This window comes from Phymastichus coffea, unplaced genomic scaffold (assembly GCF_024137745.1).
Source record: "Phymastichus coffea isolate CEN01 unplaced genomic scaffold, Cenicafe_Pcof_1.1 PCOF00048, whole genome shotgun sequence".
NCBI lineage: Eukaryota > Metazoa > Arthropoda > Insecta > Hymenoptera > Eulophidae > Phymastichus > Phymastichus coffea.
The window spans coordinates 1,521,037-1,548,369 of NW_026706859.1; the positions used below are offsets into that span (position 1 = coordinate 1,521,037).

The 27,333-nt window shown below is 47.8% G+C and overlaps 1 protein-coding gene across 1 annotated transcript in view; it reads left to right on the forward strand.

Moving 5' to 3' along the window:
• LOC131665220 (UPF0489 protein C5orf22 homolog) overlaps positions 1 to 27,333 on the forward strand; it is a 349,516-nt gene that overhangs the window by 137,538 nt on the left and 184,645 nt on the right. The window contains exon 4 of the mRNA XM_058936965.1: positions 14,364 to 14,490. Coding sequence (XP_058792948.1) covers positions 14,364 to 14,490 — 127 coding nt within the window. The remainder of the gene's footprint in view (positions 1 to 14,363; positions 14,491 to 27,333) is intronic.

A 27,333-nucleotide genomic window follows, 5' to 3' on the forward strand; every position in this document is an offset into this window, starting at 1 on the left:
TACTCGCGGTGCAGGCTATTATGCTACGCTGAAACAAGAACTGGATAAATGCGTCTTCCGACTCTCCTTTTCTTATCCGCTTATCTCGCGCGTAAAAACTAAAAGCCTTATTTTCTACCTCGACAACAACATTTTGAAAGCTCGTGCTGCTTTGCGCTCGCGGTCATCGTGGCTTTATTGTCTCGTTAATCATAACGACAGGTGGCGTTGCGGCAGATAATCCAAGAACAGAGCCGATGATTTAATTAGCATGCGGTCCAGATGCCTCGGCAATAATAACGTCCGCCGAGGACGAGCGCGCGCGTGTCGCAAGAGCATACACATTTATAAAGGCGTCTAATGCGATGATGAGGTCCTGCGCGCGTACACGGCCGAGCTTTATGGTATAGTCATATTTATCATCGGTCGCGAGCTGCGCGCCGTGCGTCACGGCGCATCAACGGGATCTTTATTAGCCTGGCTATATAATGGCGCCTTGAAATTCCATGAAATTCGATTTCTTCACCATTAAGACAGAATGACGTGATCCCCGCGAGAGAGAGAGAGAGAGAGAGAGAGAGAGAGAGAGAGAGAGAGAAAGAGAGCGAGCCTCCAGCGGCCTAATGACGCTTCTCGGAAAATATCAGATTGGCTCTCGCTTCGCTCGCGAGAGCGCTTCCTCCTCGCCCGGCTGCTTGCTTCCTTCGTTTTCTCTTGCTTCCTCAAATTTAAAGAGCCGCAATTTCGCCCGTGGCAATTTTAGACCCGGCGCAACAACCATCGATCAACGTCACGCGGACGCGCCAGATCGTCCGACTGCAGCGCGATCGATTTCGTAAAAGCGGACCTCGCGAAAGTCGCCCGCTGGACGCGCGGAGAGCAGGGCAACGTTACACGGGCATAGCCATCGAAAAGAGACTCGATGCGCACCTATTCGGATAGAAAGGGAAGGCGTCGAGTGGTAAAACGTGTTAAAATGTGTTTCAATTTGTAGCCAGCACATCGAGCTCTGATTACTCGAGCCCGTGTTGCGCTCCATGCACATGCTCGAATCACTCGCGGAACATCTGTAAATAAGCTACAGGCAGCTAGCAGCCGGCAGCAGCAATCGCTATCGACTTACACACTCACATCTAAATTAGCGTTAGACATCCGAGGCTGAGTTATTGGAATGACACGCGAGACTCGATGAAAATTCAGCAAACGCGCGTAACGTCGTCGGCAGAGGTTGGACGCGCGCGCGGTCGCAGCGAGTGAGCAATCGCGCGGAAAAGTCGTCGGGAGGACGACTAGATTCGAACGAAAGCGGGCAGACACGCGTGTCTGGCCGAGAGAGCGGCGAGGTTACGTGCGCGCCGCGCGGATTGCGAAACCGCGCGCGATCGCGCTGGCGCTGCGTGGCTCTGCGCGTTGCAAAACGCGCGCGCCGCCAAGTGTCGAGAACGCGGCAAAAGGCGCACGTGCTGCGGGAATTAATGGCCCCTTAATAGATTACGCGCGGAGCCGATTCCCTTGGAGCGCCGATGCACTTGCGGCTGCTCGGTCGCTTGTCGAAAGAGAGCGCGCGGAGTGTTCTCGATCTAGCGAACAGCCGATATCCCGCAGCTATTTTCGCAGCTCGGCTAGGATACTCCTTCGCATTCGAAGATTCGTCTCCGTGCCCCGAGAGAAGTGCGAGTGAGCTCTTTCAGACTTTAATTTATGGCACAATTACGTAGATACCGAGAGTCAATCTTTTCTGACTGTTGCGCCGCCGCCACGCGGCAAATGCTAGGCAAACAACCTGTTTCTCGCAATCCCCAGCAGCGCAAACTTATGGAGGAGTCGCGCGCGCGGCCAAACAACATCGATTCCCTTGATCAATCCAAATGCTTTTTGCCGTTTTCCCGACGAAAAGAAACCTCCTTCTCCTGCATACCGCCACATTTCAGCTCATCGCTATGCAATCGCTACGATCTACGATCATTTTTTCCCGCTCGCTAACGAGCTCCAGTAACAGTCGCAGCGACAAACTCAAGGTACCGATGACTTTTCTTGTTTTGCGTTTTTCGCGCGAAACGTCCTTCGCAACGGTTTGCACGCTAGATTCACGCTAGTTTATAAAAAGAGGAGGGAAAATAAAGGCCGATGTTTTGGTTTAGTCGAAAGCCCGGCTGTCCGCTGTAGCTTTCTCTCTCCATTTTTCGCGCGGAGCACGAGGGGGAGAGGGAGAGAGAGAGAGAGAGGGCCGATATGGTTGGTGCTGGAAGAAAGAGAGTGCGTCTAAAGTTTTAGTGCATGCGGGCTTATCGTCGCGGCTTTATGGAGACATACACTTTTGTAAGAGCATAAAGTCGCAGTGTAATTCCACCCTTTGTTCGCAGGCGTGTGCGCGGATCGCGAAAGAGTGAGAGAGGAGGGTGTGGGGAGGGGAGGGCAGCGCCTTCGGGCATCAATTCGCGCTGGCACAGATAAATAGCTGGCGACTCTCGCGGGCTTTTGTGGGCGCACGCTCGCGCGCGGCCGCGTGTGTCCCTTTCACCGTGTCCAATTAAATTTGACTTGACCGTTTGAGGAAAGGCAGCTCGCGCACGCTGAACCAACTCCATTATGATCAGCCATACGTCAATCCTTCTCTTTTTTCAATATGCTTCTTTCGTTTCCTGCAGGCTCTTTCAGCAAGACCCAAGCGCAGCAACGGCTTAATATCGAAACAGAAGCCACAACGTATCAGTGCGTCTCGCGGTATTCTCTCCGAGAGAGAGAGAGAGAGAGAGAGCGCGCGAGCGTGGGGTTCCGTGCGCCAGCTTCCCACGGCTGTTGACATGTTTTGTGTTCATTAGCCGGGTCTCTCGAGAGAGGAGGCTGCTGCTGCTGCTGCTGCTGCTGCTGCTGCTACTGCTGCTGCTGCTGCTGCTGCTGCTGCTGCAACAGGAGGGAGAGAGACTGCCGCTGCTGCATAGTTACCGCAGGCAGCCTCTCGCTCGTCCGCTCAGGTTGGTTGTGTCCCGCACACAACCTTTTGCCTCCGATACTGCACGCGTGAGAACAGTTGGAGGGCTGCCGCCACGCGAAATCGTGTACGCTGTTCTCTCTTAATATTCGCGTGAAAACGGCCAATTTATCCGCTCTCCGTGCGATCGCATAAAGCAGCTTGTAAGCCGCTTGTCTCGACAGATAACTCGCCCAGCAAACAGGCCTCCACTCTCCTCCTCGGCGTCTATGGGGACAGTTTTTTCTTCGTCTTCCTATACTTTTACCGCTCGCAAACGCTCACTCCAGTAGATTAAGTTACATGGCTTTTAAGGGTCTTGATGAGTTGCCCGGATTTATGAAATGTTAATAATGGATCGATGCAGATACAACCTGTCTGCAAGCGCTTAACGGAACATCTTTCATGACTTAGAAAAGCCGATTCTCCACCTTTTTCTACCAACAATAACACACCTTCTCGAATGCCTTCTTACCATGTTTCCTGACATCTCGGCACAATGCCTCTCCGATCTCATAATCTTCAAATTCGGTTTCCAGTCATGCATCTGCTTGCTTCGCACTTTCATTTAACGTAAAAAACACACTCGCATCCAATGAGTTCATTAAACATTTACTACCTTTCCCCAATCAAATTAACGTGATTGTACACATCACTTAACACGCGTATAATTCAGATAGTGGCATTGTAGTTTAATCAATTAGGTGAGTTGCTAGAAACAACCTGACTAATTGCCTTAGGTATATCAAACAATCGCGTGTAACGTCTATTTCTCACTTTTTCGAATATTCGTATAAAGTTTTGATGAACGAACTTTCGTGTGGCATTGAAATGTAAACGAAGACACAGAAATATTTCAATTATTTTCAACGTTATCATTTTGGAAAGCAAAAGGTGCGTAGGGATCGAAGAAAAAATTATACCACACAAAACAAATGATGCAAAAAAGAGAAAGAGAGAGACAAAGGAATAAACGAAGAGAGTCCGAGCGAAATAAGTTGAAATATGCTTCTGCGTGCACACACACACACACGCGCGCGCGCGCGCGCACGCACGAGCGCATTGTAATTGTAATGATGAGCCTGTTAAAGGTAAGAGGAAGCGATAAATGGTCTTGCGAATGTAATGATTGTTTGGCTGAAAACGAGCATTGAATGGCTGCCGCTGCGGCGTGCGCGCACGTCGATCGGCCATTCGATTTTTACGCTTTACTTTTCAAAGAGGACCCATTATAATGGAATCTGCTGCTGCTGCTGCTGCTGCTGCTGCTGCTGCTGCTGCTGCGTGCTATATATAGGTCAGCATGAAAACCACGCCGCAAATGAACCTTCGACAAATACGTATTCGTGCCTGCCGACATATTTTCACGCAATAATTTCGGCTGCAACAAGAAATCCTTCGGATACGTATTTAATTTATCAATTTATCGTGTACGAGTACAACCGAGTGTCTACGCTATTGCCATAGTTATTTATAACAATAGAATAACGATGTTCTCGCGTTGCGATTGCAATTGCAAAAACGCGTGGAACTTCAGAAGTCGATGAGAACCGGCTAAATTTTAGTTTAGCATGAGCAGATAAGTGAACCAAAGGAAGAGGCAGAATGCGTTGCGCGTTGCAATGCGAAACGCTCATTACTGCAGCAGCGACACGAGGTGCGCGCTGTGTGTCAATGCCCGCTAAAATATCGGTTTGCAAAGATACGCTGGATGATTCCCGTGAAAAAGACTTCCTGAATTTCGAGCCACAATCTAAACAGCACAAAGGTCCTGTAATTGGTGGCCCCAGCAACAAACCGGGCATTGCTCTCTCTCTCTCTCTCTCTCCCGCTCTCCTCCTCATAGTCCCTCCACTTGCGTTTCCTTGCGCGCGCAGATGCCATATACTTATCTGCATACGTTCGTCCTTAGCGTTTTGTTTTTTTCTAAATTGATAGTTGTGCGTTGGGCTATATGTCGAAGGGGCCTCATACACGAATGGAATGCCGTTTTAACGGTAGGGATCAAGGACTTTTCAAAGGGTTATTGACTCTCCGTATTATACCGTTACATTTTTCGAATTGAAGAAAAAACTTCTTTCTTCAATCTTCTTCTTATCTGCATCGAAACATTATAACTTCATAAAATACCAGAATCAAGTTCTTTCGACTCAATTTACATGCATTTAAAATTCTTGTTTATTTAAATTTGGAAAATAACGAAGAGATTAATCAGAAATAGAATATATATCTCTCTACATAGAATATATAAGATGTATATCCCCTATGTTCCTTCAGAAAATTCTTCAATATTTTAAATACTATAATGAGATTCCACAAAAGTCGTAATAAATTATGCCTTGTGGTTTCTGTATTCTTAGATATGTTAAATTATCATTGTTATTAAATGTGATGGACCGGTAAAATATTGTAATATGCTTATTCCGTATATTCCTATTACACGTATAAAATGTTATTCAGAAAAAATAGCTGAAGTCGTAAGATTTCGATAGAGTTGTGAATGAAGTTCGAACTTTATGTAAGCTGAGTTGGAAAAATACGAAAGTTCCTTGAAATTTATTCGATTTCTGAAACGAAATAGATACACGGGCGTGTATTCATATTGCAATACAACGACTCTTTCACGGCATATAGATTATATTTGCGAGCATGCAAACGGTGAAGTTTAATTTATGCAAGATAAAATGATGATAATAAACGGAATGACGTGGAAAAATGCGCTCTTGTCGTTTTAATAATGCCACTTAATTGCAAATCGTTCAGTGAAATCGCCAGTGGGTACAGCTGCGTTCGGTCGGACAATCGTTTTGTAATCCGAGCATGGATGCGCGCGCATGTTACAACAACTCGGCATCGACGTAGGTATACACGTCTATCTTCGTCTCTCGGAATAACTTGGCAGGTTTTTATGCGGCTCGTGTGCCATGCGGCTATTTTATGCGGCTGCAGCGCAGCCTGCATTATCAAGGGCTGACACGATTGCTGTCGTACGCTCGGCGGCAGCAGCTTGGCGATATGTGGCAGAGCCAGCGAGCGTTTCGCACGCCACGCGTTATATCCGGTCTCCGCACATCGGTCGAAAATCAGCTCTCTCGCTCCGAGCATGTGTCCATCGTCGTCGTCGTCGTCGTGGGTGTCGTGTCGTTGGCCTGAGCTCTGTGCCCTCCCCCCCTCCTCTGCCCCTATAGCGTCGCGCAAAATGCCAGACCGCCGCGTATCGCGCGTAACGAGACACCCAAACTGACGCGGACAATGCTGGTGTCGACTGAAGACGGAAAAGGAAAATAGCCCAGATAAAGACTGTACCAATGAACTTTTGCGACTAGACGTATAAATACGCGCTGGTCTACTTTGGGGAAGAAAATATCGCTCGCGGAGGCGATCGTATTCTTCCTGCATAATTGACGGCTTATTCATGGCAGATCGATCGAGCTATTTATATTGCCGGTCTCGATGTAAAGCAGACCTGGGCTGACGCGAGCGCATCCACCGAAACAATCAAAGTGCACGCAATTTGTCTGGATTATTCATAGAGCTTGCGCTCTGGGACGACGACGACGACGACGACGACGACGACGACGATCCGGCTCGCGTCATCTTGGATTATATTTTGAGAGGCCGGTCGACTGGAAACATTGGACCGCCGCCCCGGCCTCGGGGAACGCGTCTGCGTGAAAACGCTGCGCCACGACGGTGGAATTGGTGCAGCTGATTGCGCGGTGCGGCGCGCATAAAAAGGCAGCTTAATCGATTTACAGTGCAACGCGCGCGAGAGAGAGAAAGAAAAAGGCTTCGGCTCGCCGCGGAAGAGGGCAAGCGAGAGCGAGAGAGGAAGTTATAGCCGGCGATAAGTTAGAGTCGGTGCAGAGCATGCAGACGCACTTACGCTGGCCGAGCGAGCGTATATTATGCATAAAACATCTGCGCTAGCAGAGAAAAAGAGCGCGCTGCGAGAGCGAGCGACGTAAACCGCATCGCTATACAACTAAAGGCCAACTCTCGCTTGGACTATGCCGTGGCGCAATTCTATCTTTGACGCGCATATCCCGTTGCGTGTATAACGTATAAATCGACGGCGCAGGATTAAGCCTTCCAAAGGCCTTTGTCGAGCGACTCCACACCATTGAAAAGTCTTTGGTTTCCTTCATCTCCCGCTCTCCCTATAGCAAGCACAGCCGTTCGGCCGTTCGTTGCCGGCCTACCTGCCGCGAATTCCGCCTTTTTTCCTTTTGTAATTCCTCTTTTCTTCTCGTATGTGCATTTTTCCCGTCAAATCATCGACTGCACTATGGGATTATTTTCAACTAGCAATTTCCCATGTGTGATACATGCTGCAGATGCTATTTTATTTTTTCTTCGGCAAATCGCCGAGCTATCCTCGAACTGTACGTAGCATCATCTCGGTGTTCGTTTGCGTGGCTCGTAGCGACGGTATCTATCTAACTGAATCAACAGCGTCTCATTTTCGATGGCCCGATAAACTGAAGACGAGTGTGTGCGCGCGCGCGTAGGAGGCCAACGCACACTCGTTCCAGATCGGAGAAGCCTACGCCTGTGCACTTTAGCTTGGCCTCGGCGCGCATTCGCCGCTGCGAAAAGAAATAAGAAAAAAAAAAAAATAAAAAAAACAGAGAAAAGCGTGCGCGTGGCAAATTGCTCGATCTGGCGATTTTGCAGGATCGCTGGAACGTGCGCGCGCTCTCGCCTGACAGATATCCTGAATAAGACTTTATTGAGCAATAAGTCCGATCAGAGGAGCGAGCGAGCGTAGAAGCGGACCGCGCACGCGTATTTATGCAGAAAGGTTACAAATCGCCCACGCGCCGACAGCTGTGAATATATCCGCTAACAAAAACACATAAACAAGACTTGCGCGAGTGCCGAGTGCGCAAGCGTATAAAGACGCTCGCTCTCCCACATCTCTCCCTAGACGCGTATACATCTATACGTAAGTGGGAAATGCTATGAGCTAGATTTAATTGCAGACCGCTACCGCTCTCTCTCTCTCTCTCTCCCTCGAGCGCTCCTCTCTTTTGCCCTCCAAGCAATCTGATAAGCCAAGAGGAAGCCAGAGACTGGAGCTCGCTTGGAACGTAATAAAGAGGAGTTGGCGATCTGTGCTAGCGGCGCTGCTGTTGCCGCTGCTTCTATGCGATATTCGTTCGACTCGGCCAGAAAGAGAAGGACGGGAAGGAGAGAGAGAGACGACACGCGAGCGAGAGCAGCGTAGAAGAAAAACGTGAAAAATGAATTTCTCCGGTGCGCAATATTCCTCTCTCTTTCGCCTTGCGCGAACAAAGTTGGATACGAAACACGTCAGCCGGCAACTTCGTCGACTTTAATATCTCAAGTTTTCTCATACGTACGCGCAACCGGGTCGCTGCTGCTGTCCGGGCGGCTGCCTCTGCCGCGGTATAAGGCCTTTCGGGCGACGTTTCTTTAATGAAAAATGAAAAATTCCTTTGCTCGCCGTGCACATTTTTCGCTCGCTCGTCCAACTTTCTTTCGATTCCGCTTGCCCATCCGCCCGGCCACGGGAAAACGATTAATAAGGGGGAGAAAACAGCGAAAGGAACGAGATGAAAGTTTTCACGAAAAAATGCTGTAAACAACGCATGAATGGAGTTGTGCTATATTGCTTTCATCAATTAAGTGATAATTTGGGGCTTTTTTCAGTTCTTTTGTTCGAGTTTCGCTCCATAAGGCGATGTTTATGCGAGCTGCATGATATAACATGAATAAGACTTGGTCGACACGCTTTGTGAAACCAAAAACACGTGACAACGAAAAAGAAAGAGAGAGAGAGAGAGAGAGAGAGAGAGAGAGAAAGAGAGAAAGAGAGGAAAAAACGAAGAATGAGAGAGAGAAAGGACTACATCGTAACTCTTGTGCGCTACTCGTTAGTCGCTGGCGTGTCAACCTCAGGGCGTTTTTCGCATTTAAATAATGTTAATGACCGGCTTCTCACACAGAGCGCCGACAAAAACGTTCTCGTTCCCGGGGCAACGAAAACAACACTAGCAGCAATAGCGCAACTACAACGTCAACGGAGGCCAGCTTTAGCTTCGGGCACTCGGTAACTTTTTTAACCGATTTTCAAAGTGATGCATCGACAACGTTATTCGTTACCGTTGGCCGCTGATCGAATAATTAGTGCCAACTAACCAAAAGAAATTTTATGTTCTATCGAATCAAAAAGGGCAGAGCACAGGCTATTTTGGTGGTTTTCAATTGTAGGTTTGTTGAAGCACCAATTTCTTGCCGTTACAACAAAATGTTTAACGACAACAAATTAAAGGAACAATATTATTCATGAAAGTTTAAAAAAAATAACGAATAACACGATGTACATCGATAAAGTCATTGCTTCAATTCATTTCATTCGTTAAAGTATTGTTTTAACGATGGCGACCTCGGATTTAAACGAATAACGCTGTCGATGCGTTATAGTAAGTTCATTTAAAAAAAGTAAATATCACCCTTGAGCTTTACATCGAACTTACGTTTTATAACCGTTATCTTTTTGTTTTGTTTTTTCTCTTTTAACTTGAGGGGTTTTTGTCGTTTGCGGAAAGAGAAAGAGAGGGAGAGAGACAGAGAAATGCAGCACCGACAGATTGATGAGCGCCGACTACGCCTCATATATCTCATTTCTCCAGCATGTACGCGTACACGCTCGCTGCTAATTCCAATGGGGCCAAAAGCTCAAGGCCAGAATGATGGATGTGCATGCTCGCGCGTGTTTACATGCATTTCTCGGGAAATTATAATAGCCACAATCGTTAGCGTTCATCCCTTCTGCCCACGCGTGTGAATCTCTAACTTGATACTTTCAACCATTCACCGAAAGACCGTTCTTCGCGTCATGACTTTACTACATAGATGCGCGAATGATTGTGAAAAATATTTAGATAACTTAATTGCTTGTTTTCGTCCAAAGGGGAATTTGAAATATAGAGACAATTCTCTATATGGATGCGCTGAAAACCAGTCCGTTTGGCTTCAACTGCTCTCGCAGAGCTGTTCTCATATAATTGGTTGATTAAAGCACATGTACTATTTCAAGATCTTATACTCGCATACGCATACTTCAAGACAGCTCCGCTCACTCACTTCATCGTTAATTAAAAGTGTAATAATTTTATGATGCTGCTTTTAAATCGAATTCTTGATTACCCACTTAAAATTATACTCGTGGAACAATTGCAAACTCATCAAGTAATCATCTGTATCGATGTCGCGCATCAGCTACAGTTTAGTTGAATGGAAGCCGATGAAACTGTCAGCGCAAGCCAAGGAACAAGTAGCTGGGTCGCTACGACATTGCTCGCGGCGGGAAGTGCCAAAGCGATTAGAACAAAGGAACGCCAGAAACTGGTGCGGAGCGCGACTGGGAAAAGTGCAGAGCCACATTGAGTGGCTTTCAAAATCTCAGCTACGCGCGCGGAAAGCTTTCGGAGTGCGCTTGGTATCGGTCGCTTGCGGTATTCCGACGCTAATCATAGTCTAGGTCGCTACTGGCGAGCACGCAGGCGTACTCGAGCCGCGACGGCACGTGGGACAGCGAGTGCACTCGAGAAGAGCAGACGGCTGTACGGCACAATGAGCGAGATCGTCGTCGCGAATGCTGCTGCCGGTCGCGCACGATACGGTCGATGGTGCGTTATCGCGCTGCATTACCGTTTCTCTTTATCGAGTCTCGCCGGCCTGCATTTGCTTACGCTTCCCTGCTCGGCGCGCGCTCCAGTTGAGCTTCGGTTGAGCTGCGCGCCGTTCTGCCCAAATACAAACCTCTGCAAAAGCTCTCTTTTGCTTCCACTCTATCGATTGGTGGACTGCCTCCTGCGCCGTTTAACGTGTAACTGTGAAACTCGAAAATACAGACGGACTTTTTTTTCAAAATTGCTCTCGTCGTCACGTGCGTGCTTCTGATGTGGATTGGATTTTACGCGCAATATTCTTAAACGTATACAGTACATTTGGAAGGGAAGAGGACACATGCCAGTCTCATGAATAGTACAATGACTCGGAATAATTCAAGTTTTTACGTGCGATCCTTTTGCAGAGCTGTCGAAGAGCGTAAAAACGAAAAACCGAGTGGCAACTTCCGGTCGAGCAAGCCAAGTCCTTGGGTTTGAACTTGGAAAGGAAAGAAGTATAGAGGAGAGGAGAAGGAGTAGAAGCGGAAGAGAAGGTGAAACACGTGTAGAGCAGGCTTTTACGGCTTAAAGTCACCGAACGGGTATACATAGGCGCAGGCCAAGACTCGAGAGCTATGCTCTTTTCTCGCAGCGGCGTTTATTCGTGAGAATGTTGCATAAGCGGACTTGTGTTGCTCGTAGTTTGCATAAATAACCAGCCCGGATGGTTAATGAGTCGACTCGAGGGCCTCTCGCGTCGCGACCAACCTCGCCCATTTTTCCTCTCATTTTTCGTCTCATCTTCTCCACAGCCGTTCTTCCTCTCTCGCTCTCTCGGAGCTCGCGTGATTTTCAGAATAACAAATCGTTACAGCCACTCACCGTTATCTTCGTTAATTCATCGTCGTCCTTGGGATCTTTCAAATGTATTTCGTTATTCCAATCTGCTTGATCAAAGTACTCGATTTAATAGAAAACCGAGTGTACGTCGCTAACGAGGCTGCGGTAATGGCTTCTTCTCAACAGGTGATTATCAGTTGGGAGGTTTGGCAAAGCCAACGGATTTGCATCGACGCGTCAGGGTTCCGTGCCGCGGTCCACAAAGCCAACACGATTACGCGATACATTAAGTCCAGCGGCGAGTGGTGCAATCAATTTGCCTCTTATTTCGTCGACTGGGCGTCGTCGCGGCTGCGAGTTCCGGAATAGCCGGCGCGCGTGTGCAAGCGTGACTGAATTATTTTTTTCGGGCGAGTCATTGGCCGCGCGTTGCGGCGTGAAGCTCGCGAGCGCGCGAGGGTGTGTCTCTCGTGCGCGCGCGTTTTTTTTTTTTTCTCTCCGTCCTTTCGACGCCTGTCGTCCCTTGCGTCCATTTGCCAAATTGATTTCATTACAGGTGCAACGAGCGCTCTCGCGTGCAGCCCATCAGCTCTCGCGTGAATTTCGTTCGAGTGGCCGGCCGGTCGAACTGTCCGAGCCAACGAACCCCTCGGTTTTCAACAGAGACACCGCGCCGTGTTGTCTTAACGGATCAATCGGCCCCTTCGGCCCCTTCGGCCCCTTCGGCCCCTTCGGCCCCGCTTTCTTTCTCTCTTTTCCGTTCCACCTTCATTTCTGTTGGCCACCTTTCGTCGTGACTGCCTCGCCGAGGATGCTGCCGACAGGGGCTGCACGGATCTCACGCTGGCCAGCCGATGCGACGCGCGTGGGTTTTGTCCGGTATAGTCGTTTTCCGCGACTAGACTGCCGGCAGCAGGCAGACGGCATCGCTGGCAGGCAAGTGTGTAGCCAGCCTGCCTCGCGGACGAATCGATTTCGCGGAATAGCTCGGCCGCTTAAAGGCGCGTATTTGCTATCTGGTCAGGTTCAAAGAAGAGGCCGGCGTGGTGGCGAGCGTGCGGCAGCGCTGCGCGTTTCACTGAAGCGAGCAGAATTGTTATTCGCCACGCTCGGTTAGCGGCGCAAGAACCAGTTGCAGAAGTGCGTGCAGCGCGCTCGGCTAACTTGGCCACAGTCGCTGCCCCGATAGCCGTGCAATCGAACAACAAGAGCCACGGCGGCAAGAAAAAGCAGTCTCGACGACTTCGCCGGCCGCAGCGCGAGGCGTTTTAGGAAAAGCCGTGTGCTCGCGGCGGGGGCATCAATCATCACCCGCGCGGACGCGGACCGAGAGCACAGCGCAGCCCGCGCGCTCCTTTCGTAATCATTGAGTTAGCGGGTGATGCCTCTACGTGCGAGCGCTTTGCCCGTCCGAGCTGTTGCAATAAAGCGGAGAAAAAGCGTCGACGTCATTATCGTTAATACGTCGCTTGTCCTCTGGCTGCGCGCGCCTCCGTGCGCCTTGTCTTTCAATAAAATCGTGCAAGCAGGCAGAACCTTCCATTACGAGGACGCGCGCTGCAATAAACACGTGTCTAAACATTACGGGACAGAGGCGCAAAAGAGATATACCTCGAAAGCTTCGGTCGAAGGCCTATTATTGCTGCACGCCAGCGCCGCGAGATAAGAGTGGCATTCTCCAGGGGAAAGCTATTTAGAGGCGTATTGTTGAAATTGTGCAATTAGTCGCTGGAAAAGCAGGCCTTTATCGATCGATTATACCCACCTGAAAAGTATTATTAATTGAAGAAAGCATCGGCTGCGTGCAGTCGTACAGCTGCCAAAGATTTCTCCGAGCGCACATATATTTGGCGCGCCGCGGCGTTGTAGTGCGCACTGTATAAGCAGATACTTGCGCGGGCTTGTAGCTCTCGCTACGAAGGCGCGCTCTCGTGTATGTACTTATACGTACACAGGACATACGCCGACTGTAAACCAGTTGGGAGCCTCGCAGCCGAGGCTAATTAGCATCGGTGATTTACGTATTTATTCTTAACCTTTTCGATTTTACGAGGGCCATTAGATGGCCGAGCGCGTAGCTCGTTTTACGACGTCGCGGCACCTTTTGCGCGCGCGAGCACCCCCCCCCCCCCCCCCCCGCCCAACCTCTCTCACTCTCCCTGATAGCCGACTTTCGAATTTCGAAAAAAAGAAACATTGGATGCGCGACGACTGCATTGCGTGCGTAAAGTTGCTCTTCGCGAAGGAATTGTCAACCCATAAAACGTCCCTAATAAAGCCTCGAAAATGTACTTTTATGACGGCGACATTCTGATGAGAATGAGATGCCATGTCAGCTTGTCGGCGATAAAACTCGTCCGCTATTTAATAACGCGATGTTCATTTACCGCGCGGCTCGAGTCGACTTTGCTGCTGCTGTCAACAGCTGTCATTGGGCCACGACATCAAACTCCGTCACACGTTTGCATCTTTTTGTTTGCCAACTGGACGCTTAGTTTTTCTATTCTAAGCTCATTCGCTAGGAATATTGGAAGTGGCGAAAAGCGTGTCTGCTCCGCGTCGTCGTCGAAGGCATGAGTTCTGAAAAAAAAACCATTAATATTATTACCGCGGAAGGCAGTAACGACAGTTCGTGCGGGTATCATTACAAGCCCGCGAGTGAGCACTGACCACGAGAGATGAAAGATGAGAAAGTGGATAAGGCTTGCGCGACTGTCACGTACGTGCAGTGCAAGCGCGACCTGAAGGAGAGCGAAAGCTGTTTTTCTTCCCATAACACATATAATAAGCAGCCAGCCGAGAGAGAGAGAGAGAGAGAGAGAGGGAGATTGCTCTTGCCTCAAAACTTGTAATACATATTTCAATCGAACGCGTTTTAGCATTAATGTTTTCAAGGCTCAATATCTGTTTTACCCTTAACTTTGTCGTTACAGGCTGACCTGTCCAGAGCCGTACTTTGTAAGCGAGGCTCTCTTCTGCCTGCCAGAAGAGCTCGAGAATACGCGCGAGGTGACACTCTGCGTGATTACCGTTGGAAAATTTATTACCGAGCCTAACCAGGTAAGTTCTAATCAAATATTTCCAAGGACTTGTCGCATTTTGAACAAGCTATATATGATACAAATGAATATTTCCGAGAAAATAAATGCACAATAGAAAGTAAGATTAACCAGGATAGAGAGAGAATAAAGATGCGTAATGTATAGTTCGATAAAATGAAAAGAAATTTGCCGTAAAATTGGTGAAACGATGACGCGAATAAAAGCGAAGAGGACATTTATGAAGGTAAAATTGGCAAACCGAAGATCCTCTCTGGATTATTTGGCTTGGAAAATTAGGAAAAAGAAGATCAGCTTGGTGCCCTTATTAGCTCGGTGCAGGTACACAGACGTAACAGAGCTGGTGCGCAGCTACGCTATCGACAGCCACATAAAGTCACGGACGCGCGCTTGAGTAAATAAGAAAGTGGCTAATTGCAAACGCGTGCTCGTCCGGCTACAACGCTCGGGCTTATCCCGGGCGCCGATTAAAATTATACTCTCGAGCGCGATGCACGCGCAAACTTTGCCATTGCGAGATTCCCCCGCGCAAATATACGGCGCAGAATTTGTTAATAAACCTCGGCGCAAAAATGCTCGCGGATACGCTTAATTGCAACGGAGCCGCGGCGAATTACAGAAACATAAGTCTCCCTGTTCGCGCAAAAAATTATTCATTACTTTGATTCATCGTTAAATTGTTTGTCTTGGCCAATTAGAGACATGTGGTTTGTAATAAGCAACTCGCATATTTCTCTTTGTCTCTCGGCAATTTGCTCGTTAACTGTAAAAATTATCAACATTTATGATTATCTTGGGTACACACGCGCGCGAGCGCGCGCACACATACGCACACACGAGTAATTCCAAGTCGTAATTGGCTATTCATGGTTAGTTAAACTTTCATTAGACAATGCTATAGCAAGACGAGAGAGAGAGAGAGAGAGAGAGAGAGAGAGAGAGAGAGAGAGAGAGTTTTGTCGGAGTTTCTGCCGCCGCGCATTAATTAACCATTCGATCTACGTTGACTTTGCGCGGCAGTGCGAGGAATGCTCGGGAATTTGCGTAAAAGATACATTTGGCTTGCACGTGCGACGGGCGAAGAAGGCGCATTAGATGTGGTCCCCTTTACGGATCGCTAATTAAATGAAACGACTAATTAGATAAGTGATAAAAGGTTATTGCGATCAGAGCTGTGCCTCGTCGTGTTTCTCTCTTCGCCGGTCTTTTCTTTTCCTTTGCAGGGCTTGCCAGCGCCGTCCGTTAGAACGGGGCTTTCTCTTAGTGTATGAGAAAAGATCGAATCGAGCATCGGCAATAGGTATATAAGCAGCGACCTCGCGATTAATAATAAACCCACCTGTGTGTACGTGTGAATATGCATGTGCAGAAGAGAGAGAGAGTCGGTGTGTGATGTACGAAAGGCATGATTCATGTACTGCGAGTGAGAGGGAACAGCTATGGCGCGATAGGCCGTTTTTCGATTGGGATCGGTAAGTGCCTTGCGATTTATGATTTTCATGGGGCACTGTACGCATGGCGCAACAGGATCTCCCAAGCTGCCTCGGAAACTGATTGAATTCGCTTGCTACGCGTCGCACTGCGAGCAAGAGAGATAATGTATTGCGGACGCCAGGTATTGGGATTTCTAATTTTGCCAAGCGAACGCGGCAAAGATCTCTCGAGAATTGGCTGATGCGCAGAACTGAGATATGTCCCTATTTTCGAGAAAGGGATTTTTCTTATTTTTGTTTGTACGAATCAAGTCGTCCCACATACTGTAAATAAACTTGTGAATAACTCGGTAACTACGCTGCACGTGCCTATATGCCGATGGAGAGAGAGAGAACACAGCGGGTCGTGAAAAGTAGAGTAGAGTTGAAAGGAGAATGTTATTATTGGCTCGAGTTTATTTGTCACGTGCAGCGGCAGCAACCATGTCCGCGGGACAGATCTAGTTGTCATCTCGGTTTCGCACGGCTCATTACCTATCTGGGATCCGTGGAATGATATTTATGCCTACTCCATGCCGCGCAAGATAGTTATTATAATTGCTTGTCTCTCGTGTCCTGATTCACGAGGGCGTTCTCTCGCTCTTTGGCCGTTAATCGCGTATCCGCCTGACGTAGCTACTGTGTAGCCTCTGCGTACAATCTCGTGCCCAATTGCATATTACGACATATTCAAATTCTTCTATCCCTCCATATTTACCTATTTATACGTATTGTCGTCAAGGTATCGATTGATAAAATCGATAGATAAAATCTTTGCAAAATATATATATATATATATATATATATATATATTCGATTTCTGGCTAAGTTTGGCTTTGAATTTGATCGATAGTTTTGTATACAAAACAATGAAGAATAATCGAACCGATCAATGTCTGGTCGTCGGATTGTACGCAACAAATTTGTCAGAGGTCCGTCGCACAACGTCGGATTCCATAATTCATCGGCCCCGAGCGAAAGTCTTAATTGAATCGAAGCTTCCGGCAAGATCGCGACCGCGAAAACAGCAGTTCCTTTCGTTGGTCTAGCACTTAACTTTCATTAATTATTGCGGATGCCGTCTGGCTGATTGCAGTCTAGACGAGCTCAAGATACATCTGCGCGAATTGAAAGCCAAAAGCAATGGTTCGCAGCCAGGAATTCGTCGGGATCGCATGCACACGCGCGTGCATCCCCCTTGACGCGTGTGCTACGGTTCCGCAGCAACCCCAACTAATATTAGGAGCAAGACGCGAGAGAGCGAGAGGTCGATCGATGCGGCTTTCGACGAAGCTCTTGTTCAATTATACCAGTACAATTTGTTCGCGCTCCGGAGGACTGAACGAAAGAATGGGCATATATCTCATCTGACACCGCACACACGAGTGCCTCTTTCTTAATTAACTCCTATCTCAAGTTCAACGTGTTCTTAATAATGGAGATCGCGGAGCGCTCATTAGCGGCGTACGCGAGTGCGCACCTTCGACGCCCGGAGCGGTGCCATCGGAGATTCCTAATCCGCTTTGCATTTACGTTTGTTGCGGCAGCTCTCGCTCGTCGCGCCGAGTAGTTCTAAATAATTCAGTAGTATTGTGTACGAATCCCGGGCGTGCGCGCGAGAAGGCAAAGAGCAAGAGATCGAGAACAAGAGCATGCTCTGGTCGTGATGACCATTAATTTAAGGGCTGTATATATCGACCCCCTCTAATTAACATGCTTGTATTTATCGATCGAGCGATGCGGAGCGCCGCCGTTACCGTACAGTTGGCCCTCGTGTGCATGTGTATGCATGCACCGCATGCGGAGAGAGAGAGCGCGCGCGCGCGAGGGCGAGAGGGGGGAGGGGGGGGGGGGGGGGAGGAGACCAGATCCAACATGACGGCGACGCGGAGGCATAAATTATTCAGGCGACGTAGCTGATCGATTAATTTTATTGGTCGTCGCGACTACTACTACCGCCGCCGCGTATACGAGTCCCGGATATGGCTTGCGCCCAAGCCCGATCATTTTCTATTTCTTCTTCCGCGTGTGTGCCTCTGTCGACTATATTATGGCCATACAGCCAAATGAATAAAGCACGCAAGTCGATGTATAAGTGTAGACGCATGTACATTGATTCATCGAGCGGCGAGCTGACGTGCGTAAGGGTCGCTGCTTGGCTTGACGAAATAATGAAAAAAACGGCCGACTACCATCGAGTCATTGATATATTCGCTTATAATATCGTTCGGGCGCAGTTGTAAATTGCACGGTCAGCAGAATTTCAGGTCAACTTGTCAGTAGGTATCGCTGAATCACGCTCGATTCTCCGCTTATACGTGGTCCTCCCTCCCCGCGCAGCCCTTCTTTTCTCGTGTCGATTGCTTTAGTCGTAATCGGCTGCCGCCTGCTAGTTTACCTTCCGCTTGTTCCACCGCTTTTTGCCGTTCACTTACGATACCCCTCTCTGCTTTTTTTCTCTCTCCTTGTTCTTTCTCCCGCGTGATTAAGTAGTTTTCTCGGAATTGTTATCGTGACTTGGCTCCTCTTCACTACAATTCAGCCAAAGAAAGCCCTTTTGGATTTTTACCGAAGAGCTTGATTTGAATTTAATAGCGGCGACTTGCAGTAATCTTCTCTCTTTCCCTCTCCCTTTTGTGTGTGTTATTCAAATAGATGAAATTCATACCTCTGCCCTACTCACCTCATCATTTCAATTTCAAAACGGACGCTGACGCGTCATATGCTGCGACCGAAATAAAATATTGAAGCATCTGCCGTGGCCGAAGAGACGAGGTGAGGGATGCAATTACGTCACGATTTGGTAAAATCTCGTGAAATATTCATCGGCCTCGGTGCAAGTACAAGGAACCGACAGTTCAACGACATCGCAGGCGTTGCACGCGACCGTACGGAGCTTTAGGGTCAATCGGAGAGGGCAGTTGAGTCGCGCGTTCGCGCGATACATCGTCCGCCGAGAGATACTTCCGAATATGGTCAAGCGGTCCTGCTGTCCCTCTCGTCGCGGTAGGAAGAAAGAAGGCGTTCGTGCCGCTTCGCTCGCTCTCGCTGCGGAATGTGACGGCCGATCTAAGGCTATAATCGTTTATTCGCGCGAAGCTGGGGCGACCGCGGCGCTATGTGCATCGCCAATTCGCCGCCGCCGTCACCGCCGACACGCTGCATTCGCTGCTCGCGACCCTTTAATCTCTTGCCGCGCGGCTCTTTCTCTCGCTTCTTTTCACGTGTACAGGTAGGTAGGTAGGTAGGTAGATAGGTAGGTAGGTCCCCGGAGAGCATTGTGCACCGCCACTCGCCACTGCACTCTCCGCGCGATCTTTGCCGTGAGATTGAGCTGTGAATCCATAGCTCGAGCGCACGAAAGCTCGCGCGGGAAAGTGCCATCGACTTGGCGACGCGTACAGCAGGACCCGGCAAAGCGTTTTGTTTTCGCCTTGCTTTTCGTATAAGGAAGAAGGGTCCTGCACTGGCCAAAAGCGCTCTCGCTTGTGCCGTGTACACGTACACGCTGCGCACGCTACATGCGGTTCGAGGCGAGCGAGAGCGCGCATTGGAAAATTCTCGTGTGCGCTGCAGCGTGAAACGATGAAATCGACGTATTAATATATAAATTTCCTATACACTCTGTGGGCTAGTTATGCAACTCGCGGACTCGTTCACATAGCTCGACGCGCGCGCGGGCCTCGAAAGTCCTTTCACCGTAGATACAGTGTATGCGTTCAGCCCGTAGGCTGCTGCCGCTGCAGCTGTGCGCTCTTTGTCGTCGTCATTATCATCATCATCATCATCATCATCATCATCATCATCATCGTCGTCGTCATCGTCACAAATGATACATTTGTATCATTGTCAATTACCGGCAATGTGCAGCTCTCTAATGAAATATATGTATCGATCATTGCGTCGCGCACGTATCATAATAATAGGTCTTGCAAGTGTCACTGATAAATGCGCATGACTGCTAGGACTTTTTTGTGCTCGCGCGCGTGCTCTAAGCGACTAAACTTGGTTCAGCGAAACTGCCTTTAAACTTTTTTCAACTTGATTTCGTGCGCTAATGGCTTCGCCAAACTTTTTAACTGTCAGCTTGTTTTCTTCTGTGTTTGCATTATTAATAATCCCTGTCGGAGAACAGTGCCACTCCAGATACGATGATTACTTTGAATTCCGTTCGACGATACTTACTTTCCATTGGGTTAGAATGAAATATTCCTGCAAATAATAAATAATCAGTCAGTGTAGCAATTAGAAAAATAAAAAAATCTTTTTATATATTGTTATAAAAATGTCGATGGGTTATCGTAATCCAGGAGTGAGAGTGACGAATCTGCAAAAATTAAGGTCTATCAAGACAATATTTACACGGTGACAGTCACGTAAAAATTTTGGAGCCATCATTCTAGAATGTCCATGTAACTATTTAAATTCACGTGCATTGTTCAACAAACTCATCATTATAAGCTTCGTCGAATTAAATTATTTTTATTTATATTATAGTAATGATTCAAATTCGAGAGGGTTTAATAAATAGAAAAAATTGATTGAACGATTAATTATCCAAAGAAATAAATTTTTGAAGGTTGGAGTTATTAAATTCACGTTTAATCGATTTCATCATCAAATTACAATGACTATCAAAGCATACGAAAAATGAAAAAATAATAATATCAAGTCATGCAAGAGGTTTTATTTCCATGCGATCTGTTTTATTAAGATATAAAATACTGCTTAATATTTCTAATTAGTTCACACTGTGAAACAGTGCGCTAGTGTCACCGTAAAATTTACTGTGACGACACGATAAAAATTCCAATGAATCTTCAGAAATCTTACAAGTTTTCTTTGTAAAATTTTCAACGCCCAAAATATTACAGATCATCATTGTAAAATTTACGCAAGTATCTTCGTAGAAATGAACTATACACGGTCAGCATATCCCAGCATTATCAGTCTGTCACCATAATTTTTCCGCTCAATATTTTCTCCGTTTAGCAATAGCTTAAAATACAACTTTGCGAAACACAAATAAGGCTGATGATTTCCGAAGAAAATGTCGATGGCGCAACGTCGGGGGCTACGAAATCTGGGCCTGCAATAGTGGAATTGGCGTACAGTAGCACGAGAGCTGCGGCGCAGATGTACAGAAGACAGTTTGGCCGGGCCTGCGAGGATCAGATATATCGGCGAGCGCGCGCACGGTATGGCACGGCTCCGGCGGTTCTGCACTTGAGAGGTATCCTCTTCTCGAAATGATTTGCGGGCTCTCGCGTGTGAATGAGTTCGCGAGGCTGCAGCGCCGTTCGGCTTTGTGTATACGTATAATCGGTCTATAATTCTCGAGGGGATCGCGCAGAAGAGCCGAAGACTGTTTGGTCGCGTCGCGTCGCGAGCTCGCGAGAGGGAGATACCTAACGAGCGTGAATTCCGAGGAGCGGAACCGCGAGCGGCCGCCAAGATTTACGAACGCTACGGAGCATAAGTGCGCGCGCGCAAGGTGTCGACGGGTGTAAACGACCGGATCGCAGCTCTCCGCGAGTTTGCTCAGAGGATGACGTATGGTTTTGCTAGCCTGTCATTTGCAAGGCTTTTTGAGCTGTTTAGCCCAACGGTGCTCAGGCAACTCCAGTCCTATGATATTTTCGGCAAATTTTCAATTGCCGATATAATTAGGGGCGCGGCGGGTTGCCGATTAAAGCTGCCACGTGAGTAAACAGATTCGAAAATGCCGTCCCGATAATTCAAACGCCAATTTTTCGGAAAGACGAGAAATAAATAAAGCTCGCCGAGAGCTGGAGCAATTTATTAGCGGAGCTGCAAAAACCGGTTGAAGCCGCTGGCCAAGCAAAAAAGCCACGCTCTCGTGTGCCGGAACGCTATACGTACGGCCGCAAGAAAAATAAAAGCTGCGGGCTAAGAAAAAGAAAACGCAAAAACGCGAGGTAAAATAGCCAGCCACATTAATTTTCCGAGCGTGCGGTGCAGTTTCAGCGCGCGTAACACCTACGTAATTTTGTCATTGGACTTGGTCTTCTCTTACGCGGCTGTGTACAAGCGCGATCGGGAGTTCGGCGGACGTTTGGGCTTGTCGAGCCCCGATTGGCAAACGCGCGCGCCGCTATTATGATCAATACGTTCAAGCTGTCCAAGTTAAGGTGGCAGGGGGCAAACTCGCCGGACCACCTCTTGCTGCATCATTTTCATTCGTTCCTTAAAAGCCTACGACTCGATCGCGGGCTCGTTCCATTATCCGTATCATTCACGTGAGCGCATGCAGCCGCACAGTACCGACCGCGCGCTCGCTTCTTTTTCTCTTCTCTCTCTCTCTCGCTCTCTGCCTCGGCAAGCCATGCTTGGCGCTCTTTTTGCTCGAGCGTGCTACTGAAAAGTAGCCAATCGTAAGAGACGTGTAGGTATATAAGTATAGGGCATTCTTTGGCATCATTTAAATTTAAATTGGCCGAGACACGCCGCCGTCGCCGCCGCTGCAAGCACATAAACGACCGTTCTCTCGTTCTCTTCTCTTTCTCTCTACTACGGCAAGTAGGGGCTTAATTGATTCAACAAAACTAATCGTCCAGGCTTGATTGAGCTCAACTAAATATAAGCCGGTCTAACGAAATGCTGCTTAACAACTTCAAGTGTACTTAGATAAAGCTTATTAGACTCTTCCCTTCCGACCGATTTCTCATTCAGTTTATCAATCCATTAAAAGCCTCCTTTCGAAATACTTTCTCGTTTTCTGCGGCCGCATTCAATGTTTACTCGTCACTTATATAGATCAATCGGATATCTGCTACAAGATTTTTTTCTTTAGCTTACCAAATCAGTCTCTAATAACAAAAAATTATTTATGCGTCAAGTTGGAGGTTAAAAGCCTCAGTCGTCACTACAAGTACTGCAGACAACTTTTTTCAATGAATAATCATCAAGACAATAACCAACGCTTTTCGCTTGCACACGTAAGTGTAATTACGGCTCATTAATCGTATTACGACAATAGCATTTTCATTGATTAATGCAGCCTGTATTTGGTCGGTCTTACTTGCAGTCAATTACCGCGAGCGGAAAAATCAATTTTGATGTGGCCAATACAACGAAGAAATATAATGCCTGGTAATGTATCGGCGCGCAAACTATCGAAGGTATAAATGAAAGTAATTCGTGCAAGCTGTATCTCGGCGAGATATCAAGCGCCGATATAGGCTAGATTTTTCGTCAATTTGCAACGCCAATCTTCAATCAGCACACACACGCGCGCGCACGACATACACGTACACACTGTCGATAATCTCTTTCTCTCTCGTGACTCTTGAAAAAAACGTCGCGCGGATGATAAATGATCAAGCGCGGAAAAATTGCAATAATGATCAATGCAAGATTAATCGATATTGTGCTCTGGCGCTCGGTCTCGTGCAGCGCAGAGTTCGCCGCGATTCGATCGATTCTCTCGATCTCGCGCACTACAATATGTGCTACGTAACGCAAGCATCGCATTGATCCTTTCAATGGCCGTTATTAATTAAAGGTAATTTAGTCAAACGGTGTGTTAGTACACATAACAACTGCACTTGTTAATGCGAACCTTGTCGTTCGATAAAGCACAATTGCATCTTCTTAAACAATGGACCTATCCATTGGCACGGGCTTTAGCAAAACATCGCCTCAATGAATTTTACCAGAACCATGCATTAAGGTGCTCCATCATATGAGTAACTATGAATATTCTCTTTTTTTGTCCTTGAGATTAGCATTTTAATAGTTGGAACGGAGCTTTCACTTGAAAACGCGTCATTTCAGACATAATCTTATCCGTAATCTCCGATAAATATTACGATAGGGAGAGTTTAATAGATATTGTAAAGCTTTACATTTTAACTTGATAAGGGCTGTGTTCTTGTTTATAAGATTAATTATATTTGATAAGAGTCAGATGCTTGCCATGTATGCGCAACTGTAATTCATACTTTAGCTCATTAGACTATCAAGTTCATGTGATAATCTTTGTTTTTCCATCGAATAAGAGTTATTTTTCGGGTAGTTGAATTATAAACACGATCCGCAGATTATAAGAAGCGTATGCACAGTGGAACGGGCTTATCTGCGTCGGTGAAAAAGACAAAAAGGTAAAAGAAGTGATGTGAAGGTAAAGTAAAAGAAATATTGATAGGAGAAATTTATCGACAGTAACTCTTGCGCCGCAGCAACATAATCGAAACACGAATCTCGGCGGCGCGCGATTTAATTGATAATAATAATCCCGGGCGCGCGTTTGGCGTGGTGGCGCCGGATAACCCGCGGAGATATAGGCCTACCAGTTCTCGCGCGGGCGTTTTCGCGTTTTATTCGAGCGCCCTGGCGGAGGATCTTCGCACCGCTGCACTCTCTCGCGCGAGCCATAAGCTTCCGATAAACTCGTAAATGTTGCGGTTCGCCAGCGGCGCAATAGCGGTGCCCGCTGCGATGAGAGATATCGATGCCAAAACTGCGCGATTCCCGCGCGATTCCTGCGCGAGTATCCATAAATTTCTTCCGCATTGGATTCGGCAACGCGTGACGAGTTTAATGCCTCAAAAGCCATCGCCTGCTTCCCGCCATGACCGATCGAGCGTATCATCGCGCTGGCGCGTTTTCAATTGTTCCGATGGAACGCCGCTCATTGCTTCGCGACCGTTCGCATTTCAAACAAGGGATTCGCTCACCCGACTGCGGAAGAACATTGATCGATGAACGCTAGTTGAGAGTTGATGGTTGTTTGCACATTTGCTCAAGTTGAAAGGCCTAATATCGGTATCTTTATAGAGTGCGATGGCCAGGGGCAAGATCCCGGCCTCTTTGTATATCGCTGCATAAAAGAGGTGTATTGTACGCGCAGGCGTAACCGATCTTCCTCTCTCCGGGCGCAATTATCCCCGAGAAAGAGCGCGCGCGTGTTGGTGTCCGCGCTCTCACCAATAACACATTGCACGCGCGCAACTTACGAGCCGCCGCTACAACTAAATCTCGTGGCTCCGATAGCCATCGATTTTTCTGACTGGCTCTCGCGGTGCGCTGCGCCGTTGCCGCAGAGCCTCATCAAGATTTTCCGAAACGTCATGCATCTCAATCATCGGAGATTCGCCACGGCCCCGCGCGCGCGCGCGCGCAACTCTTGCTGGTCCGCGGTCCCGCTGCGCGATAAAACGAGCGCAGAGAGCGAAATGAGAAGGCCCCGGGGCCGCGTCGACGCCTCCTATGCACGAGCCAATGAAGATCTTAACGCTCTCGCTTTGCTTCTCGTCTCCGGACTGTCGAAACGCAGCGTCGATCGTGCGATACGCAGAATTATGCGCTTATAATGCGATGCTCGTTCATTAAGGCGCCGCGCGTCGCCGCTGGCAAAACGACGTGTCAAGACTGCGAGCTGCCTCCTCGGACTCCCGAGTCCGAGGCGCGCACGACTCCTCCTCTGCTCGACGTGTAATCCCGGCGCAGCCGCGGAGAGTCGACCGAAGTGTACGGCTCGCGTGTGCTCGGATGTGCCGCCGAGGCCGAAGACTGCACGATCGCGCTACACAGCCGCGAGCCACGATTGTGCGGCGCGGCGCCAGGCAGCCGCCCGCTCGGCAGATGTTCAGCCCCCAACGCGTTACACGCCTGCAGATTCAGCGCGCCAAAATACACGTCCAATGCAACGTCCTATTATTCGATGCGATCTTTGAATTTATGAGGCTTTTTCAATTTCCAAATCAAACGCTCGTCGACTCGCTTGTCGGCGACTCGACAATTCACTATTTTTCTTCGGAACAATCCTCGCCAGAATGCGAATTCTCCGAAAGGCGCCAACGGATAACTGTTCGCGTTTTCTCTGGAGCCTAAAAACATCGGTAAAGCGAATCGTCGAATTAGCCGTAGGGAGGCACCGCATATGCACCGCAGCTATTGTCTTACGTCAAGTGGCTGTTCTCCGTCACAGCAATGCATCACAGTGGAACGGACCAGGTCGATAAGGTGCTCTCTCGCTCTCTCTCTCTCTCTCTCTCTCTCTCGCTCTTCTGCCTGTCGTCACGCTCGATGGACATCCGTGTGCTGTATGGATATCTTGTTCCAAGTCGTTATACTTGGACACCAACTTCGTGGCAACGTAAAAATCTAGCTCCGTGCATCAATTGTCAAAAATAGATTTCACAACTCGCGCGCAAGTGCTTTGCGCGGCTTCGGCTGGTGCCGCGAGCTCGTCTTTTAAAAATAAACCTTTTCTGCACTCGTCATAAAATGTACTATTCTCGTGCCGCCGTATAAAGCTGCTGAACAAAATATGATGTATGCAATCTGCACTATTGCAATTAGTGGGCATATTTCGAAGCAACTGTATATTTAGACGTGACAGCTTGTTAGTCCAGGCATCAGTTTGTTGCCGGCATCGCATAGATGGTAGGACTACATGTAGTGCACAACATATTTCTGGCTTTAATCATAATTTACTTAGTGGCGTGCGCGCGCGCGAGTTCGTTAGGGCCCAGCTTAGCGCGAGCTTGAAGCACTGAGTCCTCGTGATGAATTGGACAATTTAAACGAAGAATCGTATTTAGTAATATATGGCCGTATCATCAACTGCGTTTGACTGCGCTTCTCGTCGCGAGGCTGCCTTAAGCAAAAGCAAACTAAATGTTCGATTTTTTTGGCGAAACTCGCGGTACGTTATGATTCCCGCTAATTTTTTCATCGGGAATAGCTTGGGATTTTTAGGTGATTATTTTAATTAATAAAATCATACGAGTCTCAAAGATAACAATTTATTGGCTCTCGGAGGAAAAGACTTTCGGGATAAAAACTATCTAAGATATACAAGTGTGTGTGTAAATGTGTCCATGTTAATGAGAATGTGAGTAAGAGTGTGTGATTATATTCATACGTAAGATATGGATGATGGATTTTTGAAAACCGCGTGCTCGAATTCAGGAATACGTCGAGGCATTGGAGCCTGCTCAATTGTTTATATTTTTTGTGACAGTATGGAAGAAGAGATAAAAGGAGAAAAATCCAAGCGATATTTTAATAAAAGGGACGAAAACGCACACAGAAATATCAAGAATTCACCAACTAGAAACTAACGCGGTTCGAATGAAACTCGTGACATAAGGTGAACGTTAGTGAAGTCAAAATGGAACCAAGACTGCCCAGTGATCATCCGTTCAAATCGCGACTCTCCTTCATCTCGTTCCTCGCGTATGACGAATCAATCAGAGGCAAGCTCGATAACGCTTGGTTATATAATTGGCCGTGCGTCTTTTGTTTTCTAGGTTCCGAGTAACATTCACGTCTCTTTGACTTGTTTTAGACAAGTGGTATGGTGTGCGCACGTAAGTGCATTTGTAAGTACGTGGATAAGAGAG